This window comes from Colias croceus, chromosome 2, assembly GCF_905220415.1.
Source record: "Colias croceus chromosome 2, ilColCroc2.1".
Lineage (NCBI taxonomy): Eukaryota > Metazoa > Arthropoda > Insecta > Lepidoptera > Pieridae > Colias > Colias croceus.
Window position 1 is genome coordinate 767,294 of NC_059538.1, and position 22,293 is coordinate 789,586.

General features: G+C 40.4%; 1 protein-coding gene across 1 annotated transcript; it reads left to right on the top strand.

Moving 5' to 3' along the window:
- Positions 1–163: 163 nt before the first annotated feature.
- LOC123701461 (nuclear pore complex protein Nup205) lies at positions 164–19,295 on the top strand. The gene is made up of 32 exons (XM_045648955.1): positions 164–320; positions 631–791; positions 1,047–1,167; positions 1,673–1,850; positions 2,173–2,370; positions 2,458–2,539; positions 2,957–3,060; positions 3,404–3,668; positions 4,008–4,144; positions 4,581–4,763; positions 5,003–5,194; positions 5,579–5,696; positions 5,871–5,985; positions 6,407–6,576; positions 7,573–7,776; positions 8,283–8,501; positions 8,894–9,029; positions 9,402–9,588; positions 10,311–10,476; positions 10,893–11,005; positions 11,324–11,468; positions 11,838–11,987; positions 12,295–12,430; positions 12,778–12,893; positions 13,379–14,188; positions 14,691–14,908; positions 15,483–15,620; positions 15,870–16,095; positions 16,644–16,863; positions 18,084–18,293; positions 18,586–18,704; positions 19,148–19,295. The coding sequence occupies exons 1-32, from the start codon at positions 305–307 to the stop codon at positions 19,226–19,228; spliced, it is 5,634 nt and encodes a 1,877-aa protein (XP_045504911.1). The 5' UTR covers positions 164–304; the 3' UTR covers positions 19,229–19,295.
- The last annotated feature ends 2,998 nt before the right edge of the window (positions 19,296–22,293 follow it).

Sequence of the window (22,293 nt, forward strand, 5' to 3'; positions counted from 1 at the left end):
ACGGGAACGGGAACAATGCGGGTTTTCCTTTGCAAACGCGGGCGAAGCCGCGGGCGGAAATCTAGTTATAAACAATTATCAACTTATCCATAAACAATCTTAGAATTTTGACAACTTCAACTGGCGTTTCAGACTTGTTCATACTTCAGATTTGACTTCTGAGTTTGACATTACCATTCAAACAAGCCGAACGTTATTGTTTTATAATATTTAATCAAAGCAGCAAAAGTAGATGTATAAATCCTTAAATGATAAATTTTGTTATTTATGTACTGTGAAATATAATTAATTTTAGGCTTCCATCATGGATTTAAACGAAGGTAACAAAACAGACATAACCTATTTACCATTTGGCGGCTACCAAAATATTGTAATATTTAAAGGGATTACATCTTAATACTTCAATTAGAGCGTAATATTATTATTTTAAATTTAACAACGCTTTTCAATTCTATGTACTTTCATAGTAAACTAATAATATAAATCGACAGTAGATATAATATTTTGGTTGGTACATTGGTAGATAGATAACTTGCTTCCTCACGATTGAGAGTCATGTATACCTAGTGTGTAGGTAACGAGCTGCAGTTATTCTATAAAAACATTTATTCATACGAAACTTATGATTAGGTACAACAACAGAAGACCTGTGGACACCCTACAAGGAATTGGTGGCAGTTGTCGAATGTTACCTTACAAATGAGAGTGAAGGAGTGCCATACGCAGTGCACACTTTTGAGTCAGTGCTTAGAAGGCACAAACAGACATTCCTGGCTTTGCTTAAGAATCCTGTAAGTACTGTTTTATATGGTTTTATTACTGAAAATGAGTACCTAGTGTGTTATCTTTATTTTGTAATGTGAGTAAAGTTATAATAAAATAAAATAATAATATGAAGGCTTTCTATATGTTTTTAAAATACTTAAAATGAAAATTCTTATTGCTTGAGATTGTATCGTTTAAGTATCAAAATTAAAGTAGCAACTATGGAACAAAAAATTAACTTGCTTGAAAAAGATAAGAGGAAGTATCTTATATTATTACAGGCAAAAAACCCAGCTAGCAGAGAAGAAATAAAAAGAGGAATAACTGAAGGTGTGAACCTTCCCAGTGTTGGAAGGACATTTTTGTCCAAAGAACTTGTAGATGAAGCTATCATCATATCTGGTATGAATTTGATACTTGTTTGATATCATTATTTAGTAATTCATTTAAATCTTTGTTTATTAAAGTGCTAAAATATAGTTAAGTCTGGTTGCAGAGCTTGACCGACTGTCAGTGCGTACCGTTGGTCCTGACGATACGCATCAACAATTGTATGACTATGACACTAATGCGCATGACAATACGCGTGCGTATGTTCGGTCTAGCTATGAACGGTTTTATGAATTTCCATACATATGACAAGCGCGACTGACGTACGCACTGATGGTCGGTCAAGCTCTGCAACCAGCTTAAGGATCATTTATCTTCGTTTATTAAACAATGTATGTGGCTGGATATCACATACTACTATATTATCTATGTAAAATTTCATAAATAGGAGCAGTTTATGTGAAAAACATCCACCATTTCATCCATATATGTAAAGAGTAAAAAATTTATGAATTTATTTTTAAATAATTACTTTTGCCATACTACGGTAATAGATGTTACATCTCTTTGTTTACAGATATGTACAATGCCAATGAATATGCATGTCTGGAATTGCTGCACACAGCACAGCGGCAGAGCCCTAAGCAGCCCGGCTTGGCTCGGGGACTGCTTGCCATCATTCTGTACTATGAGGGACGTAGGGCTCTGGTGCAAGCTTTAAGGGAACTTGTTATGGCGAGAGATGGAGTGTCATGGTAAGATACTTAGATCTGTGTTATTTTTTAGGAATTTATGCAAGAATTATTGAAAAGTTGTTCAATTTCCTTTCCAAACATTCTTTTTGTATTTAATTTGCTTATCAAAGAAACTACAATTCAAGGAACAAGCAGCTATGACTGTATACAACCAAAGTTTTGTGGCATATGCTAGTTAATGTAGGATAACAATAAATGGTAACTGACAATTAATATTTTATTAAAAATTACGGATCAATAATTTTTGGTTGCCCTACAATTTTGTATGCAAAATGCATGGATGGATGTTTCCTTTAAATAAAAAGTTTTATCTTGTTTTCAGGTCAGTCAATGCTCGAGAAGAAATAATAACCTATGTCACACGTTATGTGGAGCAGCTCATATCAGATGGTCTACTGGGCAATGTGTTAGATGCTCTCCGTAACCCATTGGATAACGAAATAGATCTATTGAGACGGAATAGGGCTTTGCCCCCGAGGCGATACCAAGTGAAGTTACTATCATGCATGCAGACAACAAGGTGAGAAAATTCGTAAATAATTTTTTATGAATTTATCATATTTTTTGTCAAAATCTGTCAAAATAATCTTTCTTATTTTCATTACAGAAAGTTATTAGCAGGAACAATTTTTGCAGCATCAGCACAACGCGGTTTAGAAAGAGATATTTTGTTGAGATTACTGTCAGAGGTAGGTGACGGAAACTTATATTTTTTTATAATGCCTTGCGTGACTAAGGCTGGTTGCAGAGCTTGACCGACCATCAGTGCGTACGTCAGTCGCGCTTGTCATAATATGTATGGAAATTCATAAAACCGTTAATAGCTAGACCGACCATACGCACGCGTATTGTCATGCGCATTAGTGTCATAGTCATACAATTGTTGATGCGTATCGTCAGGACCGATGGTACGCACTGACGGTCGGTCAAGCTCTGCAACCAGCGTAAAATATTTAAGATTAATTAATGTTAATTGTTAAGTAATAGGAATAATTATAACGTATTTATATAATATATGATGTGTTTAAAAAATTCGCTTGATTTAAAGTTTTTTGGAAGCCACTTATTTGAATGGTTTGTAAAATTATTATTTTTCATTTTTTAAGGAATCGACGTCACCATCTCGCGGGGCGACGGGAGCGTTGGACGAAATTTCTATAGCGTTGCAAATGGCGTTACTATATGCGTTGGATCTTTCAGTTCTACATAGGTATATATTCAAACTCAAACTCAAACATTTATTTATTCAATTAGACTTCTTTCAGAAGCACTTTTGAATCGTCATTACATTCTTTAAATTTACCACCGATTCGGAAAGCAGTATCTATGGAGAAGAACCGGCAAGAAACTCCATAGTTGCTCTTTTAAAGTCATGTCCATATACAATATAATTTTACATTACATGTTACTTACATCTAACTACATAATATTAAATTCAAATTAAATCTAAACTAAATAATTATTCATGTATTTTTTCTATGTTCTTTAACAATCTTTTATATTCGTACAATTTTTATGTGAACTCTTCCAACCTTGTATTTTAAATGTTAAAGGCGCGAAGACGGCGAAGAACTAGCGAAAAAACTGCCGCTCATCCAAGATCCAGACTTAATATCAGTATTATTAGACGAGCTATCCCCCGTCAGCCATCCGGAGAGCAAACCCTCTGGTCTCCGGGCACTTTGTCAATTAGCCCTTGGTCTAGCGTTAAGTGCATTGAAGAGGGCACCAGTGTCGTTGCTGAAGAAGGGTAATGAGTCCAGGTGTGAGGCCCTGGATCAGGATGAAGTACTGGTTGATGCAGCTATTGATGGAGAGGTATACTTTTTTATCCACTTAAAATTTTATTATTTAGCATATGAAATTAAAACGACGGTATTGGTGGTCTTAAATATCTTTATTACTCAATCGTGGAAAAAAGATGTGTGGAAGATGAAATTGTATTGATATTATTTCGTAAGTAAATTAGTTATCAACATACCATACGGTATTTTAATATTTTATTGAATTTGAACTAGTAGATTTGGGAAGAATTTTATAAATGTATCATATTTATATCGACATTATGTAAATGCATAACTTTTACAAAAAAAAAATGCTGTATCAGTATTATAAATCAATACGAAGCAAAAAATATTTTTTAATGTTATTTTGCAGGTGTTCGAATATCTAGACGAAATGATACTGTCATCAGACCTAGTGGCGTCAGAGGAATATTACCAGCGGAGGATCCATTCCCTCATCACAGACTTCATTGTGTTGATGCACTCCAAGCTTATGGAGATGAGAGTCAAGTGAGTAGAAACATTATTATGTGAAATGTATATTGTTACCATATAGGAAAAAAAATTCTAAATGAAGCTATTATTATATCTGGTATGAATTTTCTTATTTCTCAGATTTTTTTTGATTAGTATTGATTATATTTATTTTTGATTATATGCCTTAATATTTTGATATTTGAAATTTTATAACTTCAAAAAATTTTATAATTTCAATAGCATAGTTAATTCGGAAAAGCTTTACTTATTTCATTTTATGGTTGATTCTTGCAATTTTAGCATAGTTTTTAACATTTTTTACTTTTCCTTAACCACCGTGTTTCAATAAAAGTACTTGCAAATGCACGCGCCGACGTGCGTGTTAACGCATAATTATGCGTGCATGCTTGCGTAGGTACACACTATACATCTGTATTCTTATTTTGAACCGTAATATCTGTTCGTTCAGGGCTGACGAAGCGGCCCGCGCGGCGCAGATGTACGCAGCCGAGGGGCTCGTGCCGCCCGCCGCACCGCACCGCACGCGGCTCGACGCACTACTGCGGTGCGTCGAGCGGCTGTACGCGCGCGACCCGCTGCGTCTGCGCGACGACTACTGGCGCGCGTGCGACGCGACTGCGCACTCGCACAGGTGGGGGCTTGGCGATTTAGTAGGCTATAGGGAGGGGGGGAATTTTTGAATGATTTTTGTATGTAATTTTTGTTTATTCACGTTTCAGAGGGGAGAGATGTTTTGCTTGATCGTTTCTTTTGCTTTTTATGTATTGTTCGCTATTATTACGTTCTAAATTCATGTTGGGGGATTGGGAATATCAAAATGGCGGTTTTTTGGCACTATTTTTTTTTTGCATTTTTTTTTATTTTTCACAGGGCTGGTGGTCGCGCGGCGACGCTGTACAAGTTCGTGCGGCTGTCCGGCGAGGTGGTGGTGGCGGCGCTGCTGCCCGCGTACCTGCGCGCGCTGGCCGCGCTGGCCGCGCCGCGCCACACGTGGGCGCTGCTCGCGCGCCGCGACGCGCTCTCCGCGCACCACCTGCTCACCGCGCTCGCGCTCTACCACCGGTGAGTGCTGTACGCTGGTGATACAGATGGTGTGCTGCACCTTAACTATCTACGTCGTACTGGAGTACGTGCTTAGGTGCGCAGGAAAAGTAAGAAGTGGTTACTAATGTGCTGCGCGTGCGCATGTAGCCGTACCGCAACGCGCTGCGTTGCAAGTGTTCGAGCATGTCACTATCGAAGTTATAAGATGGAGTACGGTGGTTCCAAGTTGATAATATGGACTACGGTGGTACTTAACAAACAAAAACAAAAAATGCGTCCGGAATTCTATGATTTTTTTCATATAATAAGCGTATGAAAATATAAAAGTTCCATTGAGTACATACACGGACGACGGTCAGCCTGTATACGTTCATATTTCCTAAATGTCCAACTATTTTGCAGAAATCTACGTCAAGACCCCACTCCGTTCGCGGAACACGCACACACGGCGTCGTTGGGCGCGTCCGCGCTGATCACGCCAGCAGCACGACCAGCTAAACTGCTTGTTAGGCAAGAAGAGGTAAGCTAGTGACATGTTGGAAAAAATAAATTAAAAAAGAAATTTTCAGTCTTACTCGGGCGATCAGAGTAACAAACGTACGAAAAACACAAACGAATCAACGAAAAAAAACATTTTTTTTGCAAACATGATGTTGAATTTTTATTTCAGCTAAATAGTCTATATTGTTTTCAGGTGGAAGCGATGATTGGGGCACTAAAATTGATAGCTGCTGTAGCGAACATAGACGAAGCCGCGTGCATCACGATCTGTGAGAACATGCAGTGGGATGCTGTTAACGTCATGTTTGGTGAGTTATATTTTTAATTGATTTTATATTTTGTGGCTTATTTATCGAACTAGTTACAGATCCGGCTCGAAAGACCATTTTTTTAAATGACCCTTTTAATATCGTCATTTTTACTTGTTTCTGTTTGAATAGTTCTGCTTTGTTACTATCATAATGTGTTCCTGATGCAATTTTTAAAAAAAAAAAAAAAAATGTGTGCGTGTACACACGTAAGAAGTGAAACTTCTTTATGACCTTATTTATCATAAAATAATTTACTATATGCTTTTTCAGAAATACGTCGAATCACGCGTGGTAGGGATACGAAAAAGACGACCGTAACGGAAAAATGTCACGCGTAACGAAAAAATGTTACACTAAATTTGTTTTCCAACCCTGATAAAGAAGTTTCACTTCAAAAAAAAATAATCTTGTATCGCAGGTCTGATATGCTGCCACGTGCCGATCCAGCTGAAGGCGGAGCTGTGCCGCTGCCTGGGCGCGCTGGGCCGCTGGGCCAGCACGGCGCCGCGCGTGTGGGCCGCGCTCGAGGCGCAGCAGCTCGTGTGCGCCAAGAGCGACAAGCGGGCCCTCGCTGCGGACCTGCTCGAGGTAATCAAAATAAATAAAATAAAAAGCCCGTTTATTTCCAATACACAAGAAAACTTTTGAAACAGATAGTTTATATACATAGGGAGGCGAGGAAGCTAAATGGCGTAATTCAACGGCGCCGTCGAGACTTATCAAAATCGAAAGATAAAATAATTTCGAAAAGAAAAGCTTCTATGGTAAAAACCATTTTAGCGGTGGGTTTAGCGTGTACGGTTTTTCAAAAATGTAAAAAAAAACAGTTACTTGGGCATTCTCGAGCGCGTCAGATATTCATACTACGTATGCCCCAAGTGCCTCTGATAACAACGGTATACTAATCTGCCGGTTTGCGTGGTGGGGCTAGGCATATAAATTCGTCAAAAATGCACAAAAAAAAAAAATAACCCGAGCACTTCAGATTTTCGGAAGGGGTGTTAAGTAGGCCTCAAGGAAAGTCCCCTTAAAAAAACTGACGATTTCGGCGTGACGATAAGTTACGATGAATTTTTGAAAATGTAAAAAAAAAAAATAGTCCTTTTGAAATACCTGCTCGAGGTACGGGAAGGTTATTGGCTCGATCGAGTAGGGGATCAGAAATAGGCAGATTGATGACGAACACTGCAGGCCAGACTAAAAATCAACGCTGTTGTACAGTCTTTCGAGTTTAACAGCATAGCGGAGTTTGGAGCTTTTGCCACAAAATAATTTTTTCTTTTTATGTATACGAACTTGTAAATTTTTTCCATCAATATCGTTATGACAAGCTTCATAAATATGACCTTAAAAAAAAAAGTGTGCGTGTACTAGTGTACACACGTAACTTCTGAAGATTCAATACCATATTTTTCAAAAAATAATTTACTATATGCAACTTTACAGAAATATTTCGAATCACGCGTGGTAAGGATAAGGATAAGTGTCACGCGTAACGAAAAAATGTTACGCTAAATTTTTTTCCAACCCTGATAAAGAAGTTTCACTTCAATTAATTTCATGTATTTCACCATTGGTGTGCAGGTGGAGTGCCGCATGGAGCAGTACCCGCTCTCGCTCTCGTTCCTCTCGCTCCTGGAGTCCCTGTGCACGGCGGCGCCCTTGCCCCGCACGCTGGGCGCGGGGGCGCGGCGCCCCGGGCTCGACCCGTACGTGGAGCACGTGGTGGGGCGCCTCGCCCTGCCCGCGCCCCACCGCCCCTACGTCGAGCCGCAGGACAAGTGGCAGGTGTGTGTGTTGGTGTTAGTGTCATAGTGTACTAATGGAAGTGTTAAATTGTTGCTGTTTAGTGTGATAGAAGTTTTGTATGTATAAATGTGTGTGATGCTCGCTATTTTATAATAACTACGAAGAGCACGAGATAGTGTTAGTGTTGTTAAAAAAGTACATATCTACGAAAAGCACGAGAAAGCACGAGAAAGCACTGTTGTTAAAAAAGCTTGTTGTTTTATTAAAAAAAGTGAAAAATCAACACACAAAAATAAATTAATGAATTAATGTGATCGAATCACTGAAAGTAAATTACAATAGTACAATATGATATTTGCAGAGATTTTGATGAAATGAAAATGAAATGAAAAAAATTATTTGCCAAAGGTTTAACAATATATGCGAATTACGTCCGCACAATTCGCCAACGAATTGGCATACAATGATTTGGTCCTTCGAGACATATTCAGCAATTTAACGCTAGACCTAAATTTTAATATAAACAACTTGTCCTTTCCCATCAGATGTTAGCTCGCTGCTTCCGTCTATTCACTCTCTGGCTGGAGCAATACGAGCCGAGCGCTGCGGACTTCCCGCCCGCGCACCAGGAACCGGACTCGAACCCGCCACCCGGCTTCAGACTGCTCATGTTCCTGCACACCAACTCTGATCTGCTGCGGCTCGTGCTGACCACCCTGGACGAGGCGTTTGAGCTGATGGATAAACAGCCGCTGGAAGATCAGGTGAGAGCGACAAAATAATGATAATAATTAAAGAATCAGTAAAAGTTTAAAAATGTTATGATGATTCAAATGTGCTTTTATAAGAAGTCCAATTGAATAAATAAATGTTTGAGTTTGAAAATTGTAATAGTTTAGATGATTTAAATGAAACACACAATTCACTTGTTCCACCTTAATTTACTTTTAGTTTTATAGATCTAAATTTATTTACGTATTTGTCATAAATTGTTGAATTTAAATACAAGAGGTTTTTCTTACACAATAGTCATTTGTACGTATAATTTTTTTGTTGAATCATTTTTTTAAATTCCTTTAAATATCAGAAAATATAAAATATGAACTGTCGACAATCTACCCGAGGTTAATTCTTATGTAATCTCTATTTTTCATAGAAATACGTACAAGAAACGCTAATAAGCACGCTACAAATACTAGAGCGCGCGTTGGCACTAGAACGTTCTCTCACGGCCGCTGCGACGGAAGCGAACCGCGCTGTCATGCTCGTTGGACTTTCTAAACTTATACTTGGTAAGTTTATATTGAATTGAGTATGGTTTTTATTTATTTTTTTATTTTTTTTTATTGCCTGATAGGAAAGCGCTTGACCACAAAAAAGTCATATTATTTACATATTTATTTAAGTTATGATTCGAATAATATTGTATTGTATCAAGTGGCGTAAGAACTAAGAAATTTATATTAGTGTTTGGCTTCAATATAAACTGTTTGTCACTGGCTGTTATATCCGAAAGTGTACAAGGTCGCATATTTATTTCGCGTATTTAGTATTTGTGCATTGTGCAATTATTTATTAATAAGCAATGGTATCCGGCTCGAAGGACCACTTTTATGGTCCGTCGAGCCGGATCTCACATCTGTTTTACTGTTTGTGTATTGTAGCACCCCTGGGCCCGGACAAAAGCGACCGTCTGGTGACGTGCTGCCGCGTGCTGCAGCTGGGCTGCGCGATACCCGCAGCAGCGGCCCGAGCAGTGGCGCTGCTGTGCCGCGCGCTGCAGGCGCCGCACTGCGCCCGCCACCTGCTTGAGTGTGTCGCTCTGACGCCGCACAGGGCGCCGGAAGTGCGGTGAGTGCTGCGAGTGGGGTATAGTGCAGTCGCGAGTGGAGTATAGTGCAGTCGCGAGTGGGGTATAGTGCAGTCGCGAGTGGGGTATAGTGCAGTCGCGAGTGGGGTATAGTGCAGTCGCGAGTGGGGTATAGTGTAGTCGCGAGTGGGGTATAGTGCAGTCGCGAGTGGGGTATAGTGCAGTCGCGAGTGGGGTATAGTGCAGTCGTGAGTGGGGTATAGTGCAGTCGCGAATGGGGTATAGTGTAGTCGTGCTGCGTGCTGCAGCTGGGTTTTTGCTAATCTGCGTGTTGCCAACGCACAGTGTTTCATCAGATCAAAAAAAAAAATCCTTATGCTGTTTATTGTATTTATTGATCAAGAGATGCATTTAAAATGTAGTAGAACACCCACGTGTCGATTTGAAATACTTTTAACTTTATTAAATGATGAACTTTAGGTAAACTTTTCGTGAAAAAAATGTAAATAAATTCTGAAAACGTAACTGTCAAAGATATTTATTTAAAAAAAAAATAGTTAATTAAAGCATATTTGAGTGCATATTTTCTAGTTTTTATTTTTGGAAAATCACCTCGTGTGTGACATCGCAGGCTGCGTGTTGCAGACGGTTGCTCTATAGAGCTATACAAAGCTGAACTATTAATACTAAATTATCCGTGAAAACGTTCTACAAGCATCAAAATGTTTGAGCACCAATAAAACTTACTTTCTTTATATTGTAGGCATGGCTTCGTGGAATGCCTCGAAGCGGAAGAGTGGGGCAGTCCAGAAAACGTAACAGCCACTAGACAGGCGAAGGAGGGCATCGTGCTGCTGCTGCTGCAGCTGCTGCCGGCCGCGCCGCACAACCTCGCGCACTTCCTGCTGGGCTACCAGCTGCATGATGACGTATGACTTGTTATAACTAACGTGTTCTTCGAATGTAACAGTCGTTATTAGGTTAAAATATATTTAAGCAAGAAATTAGTCCTTCGAGCCGGAAAATACACAAATGGGATGGGATTTTAAATTCATACTCAAAAATTCTTGAATTAACTTAAAATTTATGCAAATGATGTCTCTAAATTGACGTCTAAATGTGTCGAATAGTGAATTTCAAATTAGTTCGAAGGACTTTCGTCTTGAAAAAAATGATGAGTTTTAATTAACTTTCGAGCCGTTTTACATCATTTCTTTGTGTTCCTTTTAGCTTAAAATAATAATTCATGTGCATGCTTAAAATAAATTCATCAACATTTTCGTAAATATACAATTCCGTAAATGTCCTTCGAGGCCGAAAATATCAGCAAGTTTATCTTATACAGGTATCTCGTAGTGCATTACACGAAGCGGGCGTAGCGGGCGCGCCGCGTACCTGCCTGCACTCCATACTCGATATATTGGACACGTATATCGCTAAGAACGGGAGTGCTGAGAGGTGCGTATGCGCATTGACGCGGTGGGTGGAATTTGTATTGTATGTTTAGGTGTTAATTTTGTTAGGAGAATTTAGAAAATACCGTATTTCTGTTGTATCTTTTGATATTGGTATTAGTCACTTTTTCTTCTCTTGTTTTCTTAATGATGTTTTTTTATGACTTGTGTTTTTACGTTATTTTTGTAAATGTTGTTTATGAATCTTATTTTATACTTATCTATTACCCTCCGTCCTATCTGACCAATCAATCAATCAACCAACGAACTAACAATCCATCATTTTGTTTCAATCGGTTAAAAAAATCTTCTTCATCATCAGGGAAGCCTCCACTCTAGTGGAGAGTTGCTACCGCCTGCTATATTGGCTTGTAGCCCGCCCGGCGACTTCGCCCCCGGCGCTCCGCCTGCTGCGCGCGAGGGACTATTTCCTGGCTAGACATGTCAAGGCAACGATAAATCTTGAAGTGAGTTGTGTTTTGTTTTACGATAAGACAGTTTTTGTGTTGGTTTTGTTATTCTAATTTATTTAGTGAGTTGGTTAATTTTTCAGTTTAGTAGTCTAGTCTAGGTAGTTTTGGAGTCTTTCTAAATGGTTAATTTTATAGAATTTTTTTCGAATTTTTACCTTGCTACCTCATAATTTTTCCGCTCGCGCAACCGTATTGAAAAAATGGCGTCGTTATCCTTAACTTGACGCTTTCTCCTTTTCTAGTCAATTTACAGATAAAAAATCGTTTTTTTCCCCTAAAATCTGACGAGCACTGCTCGTACGTCCTAACTTTGTATTGAACGAGCTATTTTTATATTAGCCTTATTTATTATTCCTTTGGCAGACAGCGTCCACAGCCACACTATCGGCCCGCTCGTGGGCTCTGCGCGCGTGCGCGTGCGAGGCGGGCGCGGCCGGCGGCACGGGCCAGCACGCCGCGCTCGCCGCGCTGCTCGCCGCACTCACCCGCTCGCCGCACGACCACGCGCCGCAAGTTCGTTCATTCACTCATTCATTCGATGTTACAATCATTCATTAATTCTCACACTATAGTCATCCATTCAGCCATTCACTCAGTCATTCACTCTGTCATTCACTATCATTCACTCAGTCATTCAATCAGTCATTCAATCAGTCATTCACTCTGTCATTCACTGACATTCACTCACGCTTCAGTTATTAATCTACTATTATTTATTAATCTACTACCTACGTTATTTCAGTTTATACTCACAACTCCATCACATACAAACTCACACAAACAATAAAAAAAAACTTGGTTTAAATTTTTTTTTTCTTAGGATTGGGAGTCGTGCGTGATACGCACGTCGCTAGAAGCGTTGCCGATGAGCGTGGCGGCCGTAGCGGAGCCACGCTGGGAACTGTTCCATGCTAACCAGCTGAGGAATGCCATATCTGGGTGCGATCTACCTACAGGTAATCATAGCATATTGTGTTAATGTGTTGTTCGTCTATAAAGACTTATTTCGTCAGTTATCTTAATTCCAGTAAAGATGAATCTAACTAACTAAAAATTATGAAAATCCGTTCGTTCGGTGGTGTAACTAACACAACTTTCTTTTGTGAAAATAGATTAAGATCCGGCTCGAAGGACCAATTCGAGTCCTTCGAGCCGGATGGTTTGTCTCAAACATTTCTTGAAAATTCTCTAATATAAATATTTGTAGATACAATTTATCCAGTGTATAAAATATAAATAAAGGAAATATTTAAGTGGTTGAAAATCGAGTTATTTCTAATGCTGATACACAATTTGTGTACAGGTCTCGGTGGTAAACGTATCAGTGTGTCCCGCGTGCACGCGCTACTGGCCCGCGAGCTGGAGGCGCTCAGAGCATCCGCGCCGCAGAGGAACCTGGTGGCAGGGGAGATACAGAAGGTAGATATTTATTAAGCTATTGCATAGCTTCTATCGCGGGCCTTGAGCGCGGGGACCGAATCGAGAAATTCCGTAACGAAAAAACCTCACGCTCCCCACTCCGACGGGCGGAGGTGTGGCTTGAAGGCATAGCATGCAATAGCTTTACCGCGGCAGTCCCCGAGTGCCACACGTCGTTTTTTTTTATATTATACATTTTTGACACATCTTGGAAAGAATTTAGAAATATCAATTTTGCTAAATCTGGACATTAATTATATCTGACAATTAATGTCACGATTTTTGTGAGCTTTTGTTTGAAGTAAATTATAATTTTTAAAAATATTTTTTGTCATCATTTACATCAATTTGGACACATTGGATGAGATCGTAAAAAGTTTATCTTTCTAAATTTTGACTTCTTTAAAGTTGTTTGGTCATTAATGTCACGTTTTCCAGTTTCAGTTCGTAGTAAATTATCTTAATTAAAAAGTATTTTTTTCTAGGTTTTAGATTATGTCACGGAAGTCAACAAACAGCGCAATCTAGCGGCCACTCTCACACACTACTACGATTCATGGCGTCAACTCACTGAGATCATCTTCTGTGTGGCGCCGCATGACCTTCTCAGTCTAGATTCCAGAAAAACCCTCCTTCTAAACATACTCCAGGACCTTTTGAACAAAATACCACCAGCGGAAGTACTCCCACAAATTGGCAACCTAGCTTCCGGAACAGTTTTATTACTCCTAGTGAACTTACGACACTGCTACATATTGCAGAAGCGAGAATCGAACTTGAAATCAACGGAATTTGAAACTACGTTCTTCGGACCTTCAAATCAGATCATGCAAACGAAATCTTTGACCCTCAAATTTATACTACACAAGATATTAAGCTGGATTTTGGTTTCTGGTGGATCAACGCAGAAAATGCGAGTGAATCTATATGGAGCGTTGTTAAATTTCTTAAATATTGTGAATTTGAAACCCAGTGCTGCAGATCCAGAGGAAGAAAACAATTCTACTTATGTTTCTCGATTGGACAGTTCGCGATCGCGTCCAAGCAAAGAGGAGTCGAGTTTGAAGTCGATGGTAGTGGAAGTTATAAACAGTTTTGGGGAGAACCTATGTTCTATAGTGTGTAGTGACTGTGTGGGCGGGGGCCATGATGTTTGTAGGATGGTGGCGCTGTCCTGTTTGGATACGTTGATAGAAATCAACCCGGGAACGGATTGGATGAACACGTTGAACAATCAGGGGTACTTGAGGAGCTTGATCGACAGTCTGCTGCAGGATGATGAAGGATTGAAAGAGGTGAGTTTTGTGGTAACTTGTTTAACTGCTTACGTAAAAAACCTGTATTTCACAGTAACTTGTCTATATGTTCAGTTAAAAAAAATCCTGTTAAATTAACTTTTTTTATTTTATTATTAGAAGTGTTTTCGTAATTGGTGGCGTATAATGAACGTTATTTTTAATTCAATTCAATTTTTATTAAATGGCAATTTTGCTTTGTATAAACATGCTAGTGTCACGTTTTGGATATTATACACATTTTATCACGTTTATCTAAGTAAATTAATGTCAGTCAAATTACAGATATACCTAAAACAAAGAGAATGAATATTATTTTACGAGTGTGTGTATATTGTCAGTCATTTCTAGCTATTCCTTAGTTTTTTTTTCCGTAATAACTCAGGCCCCGGAATCACAGACACAATAGAAAATCTATTGTGTCGTGTTTTCTATTGAGTCGTGGACCCATCGGGCCGCTTGGGGCTCAATGGGTTAAACTACTTTTGTTTTTTTTGTGTAGGCATTGGAACCGAACCCCAAGTCGCTCCGCGTGCTATACGTGTATGAGTCCAAACTAGCGTTGCTAATAAAGATAGCGGGCACTCGAGCGGGCGCTGAGACGGTACTAGCGGCTGGGGCACTTGCTTGTCTCGCGAACTTGCGCGCATTACACACGCACCCGGACACGCACGTGCCCGCTACGAAGGATACAGCTTTCCTACCCTCCGTACCGCACAGGTAATAAAATAGAGCGTAGTGAAACTTATTTGGAAAGGTTGAAAGATACTATTGTCATGACACGACCTTGATTTTACTTTCAACGCGCCTAAAGAAGTTTAACTTCAAAAATGTAGTCGATCCGGCTCGAAGGACCAATGAAAGTTTTACTATTTTTGTAAATTTAAAAAAACGCGCCTTATTTGTTTCAATTTAATATGATAACAAAGAAGATGGTTTTACCATGCAAACATTTTGCGAGATAAAGCGCAAAAATATAAAAATAACGAACCATTTAATGTTTTGGTCCCAATTTGTACTGTGTTTTGGTATTGTGTTTTGGTCCTAATACGAAAAAACGATGTCTTAATTAGTACACTAACATGATAAAATGTATGTGTACATGTCCTAATTTGTACACTTATTCAATATGTGTGTGTGCACATTGTACACTAATATGATTATAATTATGTATGTGTACATGTCCTAATTTGTACACTTATTCAATATGTGTGTGCACATTGTACACTAATATGATTATAATTATGTATGTGTATATGTCCTAATTTGTACATTTCTATGATTATGTGTGTAGGTTCCGCCAGATGCTGGTCCCGGCGCTGGCGCTGTGCGACGCGCTGCTGACGACGCTGGGCACGCACAACCACAGCTGCGCGCTGCACATCGTGCACCTGCTGCTCAGCCACGCGGAGTGCGTCGATGTGGTGCTCAGGTGAGTGGCATTTTAGGAAAATGGGGAGGGGGATGATTGGATGGTGTATTTTAGCTTTATAGTTGATGTTTTTCTCAATCTCATAAGTATGTGCACGTTAAAGTGCGTGCGTGCGTGCGTGCGTACGTGCAAGTTAGCGTGCGTGCGTGCGTACGTGCAAGCTAGCGTGCGTGCGTGTGTGCGTACGTTTATATTGATTGATTTCATTCTATTTGATCGTTTGTATTAATCTATGATGTGTATGCGCAGGTCCACGCACCCGAACTCACCCACCGGGTTACTCAGCGAAGCAGCAGCGCTGACCTCAGTGATAGCACGCACATCAGAGCGCGAGGTTGTGCGTGCAGCGGCTGACGCGGGCCCGCAGCGGGCTGGAGCAGCGCTGCAGCGGCTGCATGCGCTTGCACATGCGCTGCTGGCGCGATTCCATACTCCGCCAGAGGGGGATGGGGATGAGCAGCTGCTGTATTATAAGGTAAGTGTGTAGTGGGGGGAGGAGGGAGGTGGGGGGATAGCGAGCTGGAGCAGCGCTGCAGCGTCTGCATGCGCTCGCATATGCTCTGCTGGCGCGATTCTATACCCCGCCAGAGGGGGATGGGGATGAGCAGCTGCTGTATTATAAGGTAAGTGTGTAGTGGGGGGAGGGGGAGGTGGACGATAGCGAGCTTAAGCAGCGCTGCAGCGGCTGCATGCGCTTGCACATGCTCTGCTGGCGAGGTTTCATACACCGCCCGAGGGGGATGGGAATGAGCAGCTGCTGTATTATAAGGTAAGTGTGGAGAAGGGGGGAGGGGGGAGGGGAATAGAGTGTGGGTAGCGCTGCAGCGGAGCTTTAACGAAGGGCATACTAATTTATTTACGGGGGGAAGGAGCTTAATTTGTTTGAATAGTTTTTACTTAGTAGATTTTAAGATTTAGTTTTTGTGATAGGAATTTATAGTCTATTTAGACTATAAGTTCTCATCAAATTGAAACACAGCATACGACCAGTTCCACTTGTTCTAATTCCATAACCATCCACAGATCGTCTGCAACCTGCTGCTATTCGCTCGCAACACGATCGACAGCGAAGCGACCACCAGCCCCAGCACCACCACCAGCACGGTGGAGGACGGCACCAGGCGGGCCGGAGCAGTGGCCCTGCAGCTGCTGCAGCGGCTGCTGGAGCGGCTGCACGCGCACAACAAGCTGCTGGCCACCGTGCAGCACCAGCTGCACAGCGTGCCGTCCATGACGCTCACCGGTTAGTGTATCTACCTGCTGCAGCTGCTGCAGCGGCTGCTGGAGCGGCTGCACGCGCACAACAAGCTGCTGGCCACCGTGCAGCACCAGCTGCACAGCGTGCCGTCCATGACGCTCACCGGTTAGTGTATCTACCTGCTGCAGCTGCTGCAGCGGCTGCTGGAGCGGCTGCACGCGCACGACAAGCTGCTGGCCACCGTGCAGCACCAGCTGCACAGCGTGCCGTCCATGACGCTCACCGGTTAGTGTATCTACCTGCTGCAGCTGCTGCAGCGGCTGCTGGAGCGGCTGCACGCGCACGACAAGCTGCTGGCCACCGTGCAGCACCAGCTGCACAGCGTGCCGTCCATGACGCTCACCGGTTAGTGTATCTACCTGCTGCAGCTGCTGCAGCGGCTGCTGGAGCGGCTGCACGCGCACGACAAGCTGCTGGCCACCGTGCAGCACCAGCTGCACAGCGTGCCGTCCATGACGCTCACCGGTTTGTGTATCTACCTGCTGCAGCTGCTGCAGCGGCTGCTGGAGCGGCTGCACGCGCACGACAAGCTGCTGGCCACCGTGCAGCACCAGCTGCACAGCGTGCCGTCCATGACGCTCACCGGTTAGTGTAAGCACCTGCTGCAGCTGCTGCAGCGGCTGCTGGAGCGGCTGCACGCGCACGACAAGCTGCTGGCCACCGTGCAGCACCAGCTGCACAGCGTGCCGTCCATGACGCTCACCGGTTAGTGTATCTACCTGCTGCAGCTGCTGCAGGTACAGTGGGTGCTGCAGGCGGTGACGATTTAAAAGTCGAAATATTTTTACTAAAATAACTTGAGTATTGCCACTTTTTAGTTATACACTAACAATCAAAAATTAAGCACATAATCATTTCTGCATATTTAACAAAATGTTCATCTTTGTACGTGCAAGTCACTCAACGCTAGTAAATTACAAGCACGCAATTTTCTTCTTTTTTTTCTATTCTCTCCAGCCATGACTTTTTCCAAATTCAAACACAAACTTCATACGCGTACACACATTTTTTATTCTTTTTTCCATTCTTACTGGCCATGTCAACATTCCAAATTCAAACGCAGACATGTTGCAGTGAGCGCTCCACTCGAAGCTCGTGCGGCAGTCGTGTCGTGGCTGCGGGCGCGAGCGCATATGCTCACTTAATTTTATCTTCTTTTTATAATTCTTGCTGGCCATGTCATAACGTTCCAAATTCAAACGCAGACATGAAGAAGCTACTAGAAGAGGAGCCAGTGAGCGCTCCATTAGAAGCTCGTGCGGCAGTCGTGTCGCGGCTGCGGGCGCGAGCGCACGTGCGTCGCGAGGTGCGTGCTCACTGTGCGCACGCGTTGCACGCAGCGCTGTATCTGCTGTGGGCGCATACGAGGATATATTTGAGGGCAGCGTTCTCAGCGCAGACTAATCGATATAATGGTGAGTGGAGTGTTTAATATTATGATGATATTTGCTTGAATGTTTACTGGATAAGTATAAAGAAATGTATCTAGGTCTTCAAGTTTAAATAATAATAAAAAATCTATTATACACAATAAAAGAAAAATATGAAGAATATTATTTTCATTTCTGTTAAAATTTACTAATTGTTGTACAATAATTGTGTATTAAAAAGGTCATTAATATCTTTTACAACAATTGAGTTATATCATTTTCCATCCCAAGTTCTTAAATAAATATGTATTTCATAAAATGTATGTTTGTTCATCAGCACCTCCCCGAACGGCTATATCAAACGCGATGGCGGGTGAAGAAGCGTTACAACTGCGCAACTCGCTCGTAGCGGTGTTCACTGATCGGTTCACTGATGAACTGTTGGAAACTGCTAAGGTGATGATGATGAATTTATTTATTTGTGATTGAAAAATTATTAATTTAGTCATGTTGATGGCCAATTTTAATTAAATATTTGTATTTGTAACGATAGTGGTTGCTTAATAAGATTATTTATTTATTATACACAAGATATTGAAAAATATTTAATTGTAAATGCTTAAATTGGCGCCAAAGTGAACCTTATTGTTTCAACTCAATATTTAGTACATATTTTTCTAGTCTATAATTTAACAGTACACAAAATTCTTGCAAAATTTCGATCTTGATTAAATCGACACTTTCGCGTCTACAGAATAGAATTATTTTTTTATATACCTACATTCGATTTCTTATGTGATTTTCACAATTTAATATCTCTTTCCTCATTTTAAAGTTCAAAAAATCGAAAAACTATATACTGAACTTCATTTGCACTAACAAAATGTTTTTATTTTCAGAACGAACCCCAAATGCAGCGCGGCTTCTTAGAAGTTCTTGTAAAAGATATGAAAACAATGATACAGTTTTCGCCTGTGTAACCTTTTAGTTATGTTGATTTGTATTTAAGAAAGGATGAATGTGAAATAAATGATTTTTGTAATTTCATTCTGGTTTTTTATTTGTTTTGATAATCCCTGTATACCTACTTTTTAATTATATACTCCTTCATGCTCATACTAGACATAGACACGTATCATAGTATTCTGTTCATAGATAATCTTTTTGTTAAAGTAACTTAACGCCACAAGACTAAAATTGAGAGAAAATTGCTTAATTGTTTTACACATACACAACATATTATACAGAATCAGATAATAATACTTATCGTGATCAGTCAGTCTTAAACGACTGAACAGAGTTTTATTAAACTTTATGCTCTATGTGCAATCGAACTTGAAAGCTATCTCAGTAGGATAAAATATAAATAATCGGACTACGCGATTGGAGCCAGGGCGAGCAGCTAGTCTTGTATAACTTACTACTTATTTGTAACGTACGTAAATGATGAGAACAGACAAAACATATAGTTTTTTGTGGTTGAGTTTTTTAAGCTATTGCATAGCTTCTATCGCGGGCCTTGAGCGCGGGGACCGAGAAATTCCGTAACGAAAAAACCTCATACTCCCCACTCCGACGGGCTCGGAGGTGTGGCTTGAAGGCATAGCATGCAATAGCTTTACCGCGGCAGTCCCCGAGTGCCACACGTCTTTTTTTTTTAATTAAGAATAGAACTAAATTATAAGTAGGTACGAATATTATAAATTATAATCGTTCTTTAAATGTGCGTGAGACTGAGAAGACAACCGATAAATTATAGAAGTAGGTACATAGACTTCTTATGAATACTTACTTATTAATTTGTTAGAGCAAGATAACGATTTAAAAATAATAGAGAAAGGCAGTCTTAGCTCATTGGTAATAAGTATTTTAGAGTGGGTATAAAGTAAATAGAGTTATTTTTATGAGTGGTCAAGACACGCCTTACGGGCTCTACCATAGAGATCTAGAGAGATGCCAATCGCTTGCGCTGAGTACGAAACCGTGTCTCATAAAAAATTTACGCACACAACTGCAGTAAACAAAATCAAAACAATACTTCGCGTTGTGTGCGTGTCATCACACAAAAATATGAGAGCGACTATTCGTTCGCACACTAGATTGTAAGTGACGTACGTATACAGCACCGATACAGTTTGTTCTCTTTTTGTACATATTGCTGCGACACCGGCCCCGCCCCCTAACCATATCTCCCTTTAGTTTCTGTGATCTGTGGGCTCTACCGTTTACTTATACACATATGTATATATATATAAAACTCTACTACCTATCTATCTACCCCCGTGACTGTGTGTACTGTGTTATGTCGAACAAATAAACAAAAATAAACCTACCTAGATCTTTGATATATAAAAAAGCTAGATACGTTACCCGCTCTCTATTTTGGCAAGAAAAAACTCAGCTAAGTGCCCGAGTTTCACTTAGTCACGCACCATTCAGCGTCGTAGCTGGACGTTCTTTTTATATTTCAATCGGCAGTTGTTATTACGAAGTACATGAGTGAGACATGTATTATGTCTCGTGCGTGAGAGTGAATGAGAGAATAACTGTATTGGTGATAATGCGTTAGTAAGTAGGTATCTATTAATTACGCTGTTTTTTAGTGCAATGATGTTGGCGTATGCCGCGTCTACTAGTATAATAGGTCATTGACCTAGATGTTCTGTATATATTTAAAACCTCAACATTGTCTATTTCGTGAATAACTTATCACTTATGAAAATCCGATTTTTGTGTCTGACGAATAGAAAGATGTTGCGATTATTGATTTGTTAAGGGTTAAGTTGATAAGATGATGTAAAATATAGGTAATTATAATAGAAGTAGAGACTAGAGACTAGAGGTTCGCCGTTCGGTAGAGCGAGTGGAGCGGTGGCCTTATTAGGCACTAGGTAAAACGCGCGCTAAAATACAACAACGTACCTAAAACGTAGGTGTTTTCAACTAGTATGTAGTGAAATAATTACGTATTTATAATTAATCGTTTTTATAATTACAAATACCTACAAAATACTTAGAAATTGTTACTGAAGCTTATTTCGTAACCGGTAACATCGTATGAAATAAAATGTGATAAGCGACGGCGGCCAACGAGTAACGACAGTTTTTCTTTATATACCTACCTATTTCTAGATTTTTTTTTATGAAAATACCAGTAAAGATGATATAGAGCGTACCTACCTACATATTTTAATATGGATTAATTTTGTATTCAGGTATTTTATTACCTAATTGAAGTGGTGTTTCTAAGCGGAGATGCAAAGTCAAACTTATTTTTTGACTCTACCATTCACTAACGATTCTTTTTATTCTCTTTAACTCTAAATTCCCATAGAGATTTCACTTAATCATTTTCGATGTTCGGATACGGTTTAGTGATTGAATAATTGTCCGCATGAAATGCCATGCTCTACCTAAAATATCTTTTTATTTTAGAGTGTAAAAGCGAGTAACAGAAAACACTATCGATTTTATAACATTAGAAGTAAACGTAACAATAACCCATTTGAAAATATAAATCACAAATGGCACAAATTACGCTCCCATTATAACGTAGTCATTTTTAATGTCGATTGTCACTCGAGCGTGTTGTGCAACAAAACCCCGCATTCAATCCGCAACTATCAATTTAATTGGAGACTCGGGCAGCCTCTTTACCGCGCTTAACTTTTCGATTTACATTCAAAACGGTCTTTTAAAAATCAACTCAATAACTACGAGTCTAAACCCGCGTTTGAATGCGTACTTTACGAATCGGCCGAGCGAAAAACTTTGAAGCTGTCTCGCTATTGGCGGCATTCAGCAGGGAGGAGTCACAGACCCCGCCCGCCCATTCCTGCGCATGCTAAACGCGATTTAAACCCCGTTTAAGCGGTATTTTGGGTGAAAACCGCAAGAAAATGTATGTTACATCGGTTAGGGGTAGGGCGTTGCTAAATGAAAAGATTTTCCCGCTCGAACGATTTGAACATGGCTGACAGTTATCTCGGATGCGCGGGAAAGTGCAGCTGTCATTAATTTAACTTTTTTTTGATGATTGATTGAT